Raw genomic sequence first — 11350 nt, 5'->3', positions numbered from 1 at the left:
TCACCGCCTCTGTGCTCATTTGAAACTTGAAGATTTTTATATTATAGGATGTAATTATAACTAATTTACCAATTTAAATCTTACCAAACCGAGACAAATCTAAAATCTTACACACAATGTGCTACAATCTTTTGCAAATATATCTATCAATATTGTATTCTATGTGTTTTGCTATTAATATACTTATGTTATAAAAATAATATTGAAAATAACTAACTTTGTAATCAGATGTCATATTGTCCTTACTATGTATGTCATGTATGGCAAAATGAAGGGCAACATTTCTTATCGTATACATATAAGTAAACCACTTTGTTTGCAGTTAGTAGGTGAATTCTTACTGTCTAGTTAATATCAACTGAAAGTTTTTACTTAAGATAACTTAAGATATATAGTTATAACATGCAGTGATAGCAATGATTTCCCTAAAACAAATATATTAATAAAGATAGCTAAAACTAGTAATAATATGGACTCATTCAACGGATAACATATAGTTGTTAATTTCCGTGTCATTTGATCTCGAGTGTTGTCTCATTGGCAATCATACAACATCTTCTTATTTTTATAATTATTCAAGTACACCTTCTAGTGTGCATTCGACTTAAATGACTCCGCACGAGGATTGTACAGGTTGTTTTGGACTTTTTGTAGACAATAAACGCTAACACATCATGGACAAACACGTGAGTAATCTATGTTTAGAATTTTATAACGATAATCTACTTGGCCTTATTTGCTACAAAACCTCTCGTTTCTATCAAATGCCATTCGTTAGAGCACAGGCACTTGTCTAAAAAAAATCTATATTATACCTTGATATATTAAGGTATATAGGAACAACAATTCTGAGACAAGTGCCTGTGCGTAAGAGGACATAATTAAACCCGTATTTTTTATAACTAGTTTTACAGCGGATTCCATTGACTGTGTAGCCAAAGGTAATATCTCTGGTTAGCTTGCTTGTTAGCTGATCCATGAAGTCATTGTTAGGTAGGGTAAACTACCCTACTTTAAAAATAGACTAGTCCGACAGAAAACAATCGTTCTGTTTGTTGGACTATGCTACATCGAAAGGAGGGTAGTATACCTGACAAAATAATGACTTCACGGTTCAGCTAACAAGCAAGCTAACCAAAGATATAACCTTTCGCTACACACTCAATGGAATCCGCTGTAAATAGCATTTTGTATTAGGTGTGCCCAGTTGCTTAAAAACGTTCATAAATTTTGTGTGTGTTTTTTTTTTTTATTTTCATTTCTTTGAACGTGTAACGCTTCATATTTTATAAATCTAACTTTTTTAGATGTAATTCCTACCTTTAATGCAAAGTTTTTCGAGCTACCTATGTAGTTTTCATAGTCATTTGCACAAACGTATATCCCTAATGCACCTGCTACAAATAACTGAAAGAGACAACAAATAAATAACGCATTGAAAATGTGCACGAAAACTATTTTAATCCACTTTTTTTTATACTTACCAAAGAACATCGACAACCATATGCATATTTATTTCTCTTATTGTTAAGATAAGTACATTTTGTACATATACATAAGTTTTTAGCGTATAGATATGACTATACTACGGATATAATAGTACGCTCATATACGTGACAGGCCATTCAGAGGTCCTGAATAGATCTAAATATAATACATCTTCTTCTGATGTCTTGACTAAGCAAGTTTTTATTTATCTGTGCATTTGCTGGTTCATTGAAGTTTACTCTATATCTATTTTCTTTTGAAATGAAGAAGTTAAAAGTCGTACTTTAAAATAGTTTATACGTTAGTGTGTTTACGTTTGATTATGTGTGTATGTGTATGTTATTATAGCTTCAAAATTGTAAAACGGAACTGACTTTAAATAGACAATATATAAAAAGAAATATTTGTCCTTTTGCTAGATTTTTGTTATTTCGGTTAGATTACTAATCAATTAAATTTTACGTGGAAGGAGATGTTTTTGATAAGGCATTTATTTCGACTGATTCTAATGCTGTATATATTTCCTGAATTCATTCGGGAATGGGGCTCAGGCAACATAGGATATTGGATACAGATTCGCTGCATAGATTTCATAAACACCCCATTCATGTATCTAAGTCTTTTATCCCCCCTTATAGACATATATCTAAGTCTTATCCCCTCTTCAGGACATGGCAATGTATGTAGGGACGATTCAATAAATATAATCTATGTTTAACAGGGTAGTTATGGTTTCGTTACCATTAACTTATTGACCATTTATTAAATCATTTTTATATATACACATGTATAAAGATTTGATTCAAGAGTTTGGCTATACCCATAGAAACCTTTTCACAAACGGGGATTTTACATTTTTATTACTTCACCTGACCTGAAGGGCCATGTAAACTTTTCCTATTACTTGGCGTCCATCGTCCGTTTTTTTTACAAAGACCATTTCCTCTGAAACTTCTAAGCCAAAACTCACCAAACTTGGAACAATCATCATTGGGGTAATCTTGGTTTTAAAAAAAATGTGTGTAATTACCCCGCCTGCCAACAAAGATGGTCAACATGGCTAAAAAAACTAAGGGGTAAAATACAAGTTAACTTTTGTCCATTATTTTAAAAACCGGTTTAAATAGAGAAAAATCTGATATTTTGCCTTAAAATGACAATTTCACTTCTTTTTTTCCATTTTTGCCTTTTATCTTAAAGATTTAAAATAGCATTATAATTAATATTAATAATCTATATTTTTTTTCTTTCAATGCTACATGTTTGTAGTGTTTAATGTCTATCGTTTTGTAATTAAAATGCCTGTCTGTCTGTTTGTTTTTGTTTTGTATTTTAGTAACAATCCTATTGTTTGGATTTTAGACTTATAAAATTCTCATTCCTTATTCTTATTCTTATTCTTATTGAAGATTAAAATCGAAAGAGAAAATTTAAACGGAAATAACCAACAAGAAACGATTTGCAAATAAGTCAAATGAAGGAAATCATCAGTTCATAGCTTCTCCCTATAGAGTTATTGCCCTTTACGACGATTTATACCCATCGTTTTATCCATTTTGTATCAACTCTTTAAACAACAATAAATAGATAGGACCTTTAATAGCAAAATTGAAGACGAAGAAAAGATCTACAAATAAGGATTATGGTAGAACTCTTCTGTCTACTGGTAAAGGAAGTTATTGCTCTTTAATGACGACCCCAACAGTGACTGGGGAATAGAAACTTATTTAACTTGAAAACGATTTCATTGACCCCTCTTTTTTAAAAAGCCATTTGGTTTGATTACGCGACAAGATTATTTGTGCCAATTTTCATGAAAACGTAAATACTGCATTTTTTTAATTGGATAAATATACAGCAAAAAATGATTTTTTTTCTACATTCATGAACATTGGATAAATATAAGTTATTTCTGAATAAAAATGTTATAAATTTTTAGGATACTTATAAAATACAGAAATTACAATTATTTCACAAAAAAACAATTTGTGTTTATCTTTCAAAACAAAAAAGTTATGTATTTCTTTCGAAAGGGAAAATACGACCACAAATCCGAATTTTGAGCAAATATACAAAATTTCGACCTTATTTTACTCAAAAAGTAGCACATGAAGGTATATTTTTTATTAACCTATTTGATTTTATCAGGTAAAAAAATAGTCTATATGGAAATTTTTATCAAAATGTAAATACGGGATCAAAACTGTATCGTATGCCCTTAAATCCGATGCATCGTGTAAAGATCGTGCCACGCTTTTTGCACGTACACTAAGAACACTTGCAAGAACCTTTTGAGGGGTCTGTAAGTGGCCTGTTGCAAGGCAAACTTCTGACCCTATCCAATAAACACTAGCAGTCCAAATGTCCCCGACCGTCATCCCAGATGGCCTCTTTTATTACAAGACCTACCTATTGTATTTACTGTTAACATGTTCTCGTCCCGAACATGCATGGAATATTTGCCACTGAACGTTAAGCAACCAAAAATCAATCAATCTTTAATGACGATTTTCACCATTATTTGCGTGTTTGCCTATTATCTTGTAAATTACAAGAGACAGATAGAAACTCTAACTTACAGAATTGATCAACAATCCAATATCTGCAATCAGGTAAACAAAAATATAAGTAGATCGGAGTGATTGACCTTAAATGACGACTGTGTTGTTAGCACTATTTTGTGTTTTAGGCAAAGACAGAAAAAAAAATAAGATAGTGAGAAACTGTAAACAATAATGATAGTCTACAATGTTGAAGATGCATAGAGACCTATGTGATCGACATGCCTTTAGGTTTGATTTGCGTTTTTTCAAAGGTGTTGTGTTTGTAGAGCCCGTAAAGTTATTGATAATTTGAAAAGATTATCAATTTAACACTGTAGAACGTACGATCTTTGAATGTTGTCTTCATTAGTACTAGCTTCGATTACATTATAATAAATTGAAACTACATTGTTTTACAGACTTGAACACTCATTGTCCTACATCTTATCAATACGACGTTCGGAAATGCACAAGGTCATGGTTGTCTGAGGCTGTTTATGACGTCTTTACACGAAATCCGGAGGAGGTGAACTATTTGATGATTAATTATGTGAAAACATGATTTATAAATTTTGCTATTAAATAAATTGTGGTCTATTTAGTTTTAGTCTTTTTGTTGTGTTTTATTTTACTTTGAGCCGAAATGAGGATGTTATTTTTTTCCTTTTTTTTCACAATCTGCTCTAAAGCTACATACTGTTACGTCAACTTCCCAGGTTTAAATCTAGAGTTGGTTTATCGGCGTCAACTTTCCAGGTTAAATTTGAGTTTGGTTTATCGCTAACAGACTCGATATAAAGCCCCTGCTTCTTTTGCGTGCATACGCTTGTAACGCTGTGTCTTTAGCTATTGTAATCCTTTTTATTTTTCTTTATTTTTTTAGGATAAACTAGCCGATTTGGTCTGTTGGTTTCATCTTTTTTATTGTTCACGTTTTTTCATAGCGGAGCTTTTTATAGTTTAGTGTACAGTATCAGTTTTGTTCATTGTTTAAGTTAAAAAAATTTAGTGATTATATATAATCCCTAAACTGGCCAGTGATTCTACATAATCCCTGAAAATTTCAGGGATTCTACTTAATCACTAATTATACAAATTCACTGTAACATATATACATCGTCGTTCTTTAGACTCGGTGGACAGTTGTCTCATTCAGCTGAAAGCATCCACATCTGAACGCATCAGTTGTTGTTCTTGCAAGACTCCGGATTGGAAGTAAAACTTTGAATCGTACTACGATCGTAGCATCATTCTTACTAATTCCTTTTTAGATTCATGTTTTCTCATGCGATGACAGAAATAAATTATAGTAAAAACTAATACGCGAGCAGCCATTCAGCAGTCAGTTGGTTCTTATATATATATGTTTCAACATTAACGAAGAAAATGCGGGGAGGGAAAGGTATTTCCAGACAAAGAAACCCATCGCCCTTTTTAAAACAACATAATTATATAAGACAATAAACTACATTTTATAGGCGCCAAGGTTTGCGTTCAAATTGCCTGCTCAAAAGTTTTATTCTTTAGAAAGGTCAAACCCCTATGGTTCTATGGTAAGTATCAGACAAATTATCTGAAGAGAAATTTAATTCTAGTTCGAGTTCTGTTTTCAGTCAATTGAGACTAACAGATTTGTTATGAAGATTGCACATGGCCTGTATTTATTCATATCTACAAAACAGAAATTCATTTTGTTTTATCTACAATACAGATATAGTATTTTAATAACTTAATCAAAATGGTTAAACTACAATGTGGATATGACTATAATGTTATATACACCCAGATCCTTACGGCGATTTGTTTCATATTCTTAACATACAATCATGTGTAGTTAAATGTAAGATACAATATTATAAACTAGAACCGCGTGTAGCTAGCTGTTAGATTCAACAAAAGAGACTAGAAGAAAATATCGTAATTCTAATGTGTATAGATCTATACATACACGTGCGTACTTGACAGTCATGATGTCGGTCACATTTGTTTTTCGTGAAATGTTTTGTTATAAATTAAGCCCGGTTAGTTTTTCGTTTGAATTTTTTCACATTTTTCATGTCGGGGATGTTCATGATAGTCAACTGAGCAGTATTAGGAGCTTTTTTCATTATTGAAGGTCGTGCGTCAATTAACTGTAACAGTGGTTGATAGTTGTCTTATTGCATGGCAATCATGCATGTTGTTCTTTTTTTTTTATATAAATGTTGAAAAACAAGCCGTCAGGAAATAATAACAGATGGAAAAGACAGCAATTGAAAGATACATGCATGAAGTGTACTGCAATTTAGCAAATATATAAATTTTACATAAAAGATTAACACGACAAATTGTTAGATAACATTTCAGGCCCAACCGCAGTGTGAAGGTGAACAAAATCTCCTATATTGATATTGCAACACCTAGTGCCAAGTTACTGTGCATGCTTTATGTTATTGTTAAAAAAAATTCAGTTGTTCAAGTTAAATTTTGAGTTGTTCTCCAGATTTGGTATCTATTCCACTAAAGGAAGGGACCAATTTCATTAATCGAACCGCAACTCATCTGAAACCATACAAAGTCGGAAATATTTGTGATATGACGTATAAATGTAGTGTTTTGAACTTCCTAAATTTGTCTTTGAAACAATCTTCCTTTCCTACAGAAAACGCCATTTTTTTTTTTAGAAAATATCCCAATTCGGAGATACTGGATCGATCACTGCTTGATAGTGCTGTGCTAGGATGATAGGCTACTAGTATACAATTCAATAGTATAGATAATAGATTTTATAGGTAATTTCTTAAAAATGTAATGACTGATTTAAAATAATATAAAGTAACTTTAATCAGCATGGTTACGAGAGTACACACTGTATTGACTGTATGCTCTACTTTTTTTTTTTAATCTATTCAAGCTTCTTGTATCATCGGTTTTCCCAAGGAGTACACCCTGCAGCTAAAAAATATCGAGCTGACAAAAGAATTCAGAATTCTTTCCTTTGTAAGTAAGTCAAAAATCAATAGAGACGAAAACAATGACTACATATTTCTTCTTTGTAAATCGTATATTACCATGACTTCTTGATTCCTTAGTTAGATTATACCATTTAAATTCAAGAAACAAAATGCAAATACGTTTTCATCAAATTCCCATAGATTATTCAGAATTTCTTGCAATTTTAAAACTTGAAAACGGACAGCTATATATATATATTATTAATAAACTATCCCATCCGTGATAATATAGCTGTTTTCAGTAATTTTGATGTAACAACGGATATCTATACTCTCAGAATCCGATATGCCATGTTTTGAGGAATCTTGCAGGTTATCTATATATATATATACAAAATGGTTAAGTTTATCGACTCTCTACGTGACTGGTGTGTAGTAATAATGATATGTTTGTCTTCTTATGAGATACTTGCAACACGCTGGGAAGTTATGTAACGACAAAGAGGCATGCACTATAATCTGTTTTTTCGGATTTCGATTTTTTTGTTTGAGTATATGCATTTTGACACAAAAATTTCGAAAGAAATAACTGGTCTACAAAGGGGATGGATACCTAACAGAAAATATTCTACTTCAATTTTATATTAATATCTGTATTATTTAAAAACCTATTCAGCCTCAAACATACTTTCATTCTTTCTTACCAATGAATTTTAAAGCAGTGTCCTTTGATTTATTTGATATACATATCCGGTCAACGAGTGCAGTATATCCAAATGAGTGTTGCATAGATATTCAGTATCCGGGCTGCCATGAACATAAATGGCAAAAGGAGTACTGTTCACCAGATATATATATTAGACACACTCATTCGAGCTAACGAAATCAGAATAAAATGTATTTACCAGTATATTACCTTTCTCCTGATAATTAACATCAAATCGATGTCATACCTCCCCCTCCTGACCAATCAATTTATTGTAATATATGAAATAAGGATATGTGAAAGGATTGCCAATGAGACAGTTACCAAACAGAGTCCAAATGGCGCGAATCTAACCATATGTATCAGAACGTCAACTTTACATTTTTGTAACTATGAGAATAACAGGATTCTGACTTGGGACAGGCACATTTATATTAATGCGGGGTTAAATAAGTTTGTGTAAGTGCACAACTTTCCCCCAAATCTTGAGAAAGTGATGGAACATATAACAAAGGACAAACTATAAAAATCAGTTGGAAATAAGAAAGTCGACTAATAATATCATATATTTGCAAAAAGCTAATTCTGGTAAATGTTACATTTTCACCTAATTTTATTTTCATGTTCACGCTAAGTTTTTCTGTCTAAAAATAGTGTATAAATAAGTTTCAATGTATATGTTTTATATTGCAAAATAATGTCCTGAAATGTTTTTGTAGTACATCAACATGATCAATAAGCCTTCAATCTCGGAGATAAGTTATACCATATGTTAAGGAGTTTTATTGATATTAAACACAATAATTAACAGAATTAATATAACATTGAATTAACATAAATTCGTGACTAAGCATTGTTTTAGAAATCATGCACAAAAATTATGCTAAGTAAATAAATGGGACAACTTTATTTGCCGTTCACAAATAAATAGAACGCATTCAACATAATCAACAGGGCAGCACTTTCACATTGTTTCAGTCAAAAGTTTTCTTTAAAAAAAAATGGGTGTAAAAAACTAAAGTTTCTAAGAGGGTCTGGACGGGGGGGGGGGGGAGTCTGTTATTCTGTAAACATTTAATTTTCACCCCTTTCTTTTCTAATCTTTAAAAAATTAACCCCTTTTTTCTCTAATCTTCAAAAAATTAACCCCTTTTTTCTCTAATCTTCATTTTTTTTGCCCGTTATTCTCTATCCTTCATTTTTTAAGGGCATTATTCTTTAATTATTTAACCCCATCCAAACCCTCATCTAAGGGGACGATCATTCATTTTTCTCTGGAGTGGACAGGAGGATTCTGAAATTGAATAATTTGGCCTGGTAAGAATAGAAAAAAATGACTTTTCGTACAAAAAACAAATAAGCATTCGATTATAGAATAAATTATTAATCCGGAAAATTCTTAACACCCCCCCCCCCCCCCTTTAATAATCAAATTTGTAACCCACTTTCTCATATCGGAGTTTTTTGCCTTTCCTTTTAATGACTTATTCTCCTGAATTATCTATTTAACTTAGTAGTTTACTCTCTTTCATCAGGGACCAATTAACATAAATTTCAAGGGAATTGTCAAAAGTTGCAGAGGGCGAATAGCAAATAGTACCAAACACCTTCTGATGTATCGAGTTCCATCTCATACCATGGGTTCTAGACTAATCATTATTCTCAGACACTTTTATTTCATAGCTTTTGTATGCTCTGTATCCAGTTTCCTACAGAATTAAAACGACTATAATCTCTTCAGATTACTGTAACATGTAGTGTAAAAAGTATGCATAAAAGGTGTCATATTTTTTTACCTGTATATGATTTATTATGTCCCCTAACTATGTAAACGTACACAAATATGTCGGGAAATATATATAGGACAGATTTTTACAACAGGTGGTGGATCTAGTTAAAATATTTTAAACAAATTTTACTTTAATTTATATTTTAGGTATACCTACCGGTATTCCAGCCCAGAATGGAGTGTCTCTAATCTTTAATGAATCGGACACATAAAAGTACAAGTAGAATGACATAGCTGTGATTGCTGCTCCTAATATCAACTGCCAGAAAACCAAAAACAATCTGAGTGAGCAACAAGAACGACAGAAGTTCCCATTACAACATCTATTCCGTTTTGATGATCGTGTCTTTGGTTTGTGTGTTTTGGCAAAATCCTGAGGTATTAAACTTTGAGGTACTGTTGTATTTAATCCACTCAGCATTGATTGTTGCATATAAAGTCGAAGTTCGGGTGTACTTCGAGCCTGTCGTTTAGTCCACTTAGATGACGGACCGTAAATATGTAAAGACTTAAGAGATGAAGCAGAATGGGCTCGTTGTCTTCCGTTATCCATGTTAACAATTTGAAAACAATATTTTTGAGGTTAGTCAACTCCTTCCGTGATGTATTGAAATATTTAAATTCCTCGGAATCCTCATTGTAACTGACCCTTTGAAGTGGTTATTTATAAGTCCGAATAATCACATCACGCAATACACTGATTTTATTACAATAAGTATACACACGATATGTAAATAAACGTTTATGATATGTGTCCCGGGGTAAAGTTATAATGAGAATGCCAGATGAAAATGAAACTACTTGATCATGTAGATTTCTCAAGCTTCTGTTATGCAAGTTATAGTCGTATCACAAGTGTTTTATGATACGACAATCAAGTTAAAATGCAGCGAGTGGTATACTCTTCAGTGGTTACAATCCATTGTAAAAGTCAACCTTGGCATTGATTCAACTTAAACTCCCCATAATTTGACCATGTAAAATGTTACCTGAGGCAGGTGTAAGATGAAGAGAACGTGTTATCTTAAGAATAACTAAATAATCTTGGGCTATCAAATTCATAATTACAAAATCTTGATTTCTTTATCCTCGAACAATTATGAAGATTAGAATTAATCTATTAGAGGGTTTTTTGTTTTCTCTCTTTAAATTACATTCACATGATGAAAAACAAGTGAGGAAACCTGTGTTCTATATATATATATATATGCTGTTTCATTTTCCACATTAAAATTCGTGTTTTAACCTATTTTTTCCGTGATTGTAGTTCCAAGTTTAGTTGGGGATAGTCGTTCAGAAACATAATCAAAGTACTGAAGTACTGAACATCGGATGACCTCAAGTTCTTCTGAATGGTCCGACCAAGCACTTGTCTCAGAAAAAATTCACATCTCTATACCTGAAAGTGAGGTTTATGTACAGATATAATTTTTTTCTGGGACACGTTCGAGCGTGGATGGTAAATAAATGACAGGAAATTCAACCTCATCGTAATAACTATTTTCTTATAGTGATACAAATCAGTATATACTGGTTTGTTGTTATATATTATATCAGGAACATATATGTTAAATATACTGTTGCCAGATTATATTAATATAACAGTAACATGTATATATAATTCTTATATGACGTGCTTCTTTCGCTTTGTAAACAACACCGTGTGAAAATTCTCGATATATCTATACTTAGCGCAGACTCAGAGATATACATAATAATGGATGTTACAATATACCTCCCACGTAAATCCACCTCCCACGTAAATCCACATGTATTTGAACCTAGTATTTGCAAACGCTTTGCCGATTTTATTGTATTAGAAATCGTAATAAAACAAAAGACAAAAGAACTTTTATTCTTATTCAGATGCATAATACAAAGATTTAATATG

The 11350-nt window shown here is 31.9% G+C and overlaps 1 protein-coding gene across 1 annotated transcript; it reads right to left on the bottom strand.

The window, feature by feature from the left end:
• Nucleotides 1-1320: 1320 nt before the first annotated feature.
• On the bottom strand, nucleotides 1321-10012 carry LOC139504926 (sarcospan-like; the record flags this gene model as incomplete). The annotated part of the gene is given in 2 exon segments (XM_071294809.1): nucleotides 1321-1407; nucleotides 9617-10012. Coding segments are annotated over 2 exon segments (483 nt in total), but the record flags the coding sequence as incomplete, so codon positions are not given.
• Nucleotides 10013-11350: the final 1338 nt, after the last annotated feature.

This window comes from Mytilus edulis, unplaced genomic scaffold (assembly GCF_963676685.1).
Source record: "Mytilus edulis unplaced genomic scaffold, xbMytEdul2.2 SCAFFOLD_758, whole genome shotgun sequence".
NCBI lineage: Eukaryota > Metazoa > Mollusca > Bivalvia > Mytilida > Mytilidae > Mytilus > Mytilus edulis.
This window is presented reverse-complemented; position numbering and strand designations above follow the sequence as displayed.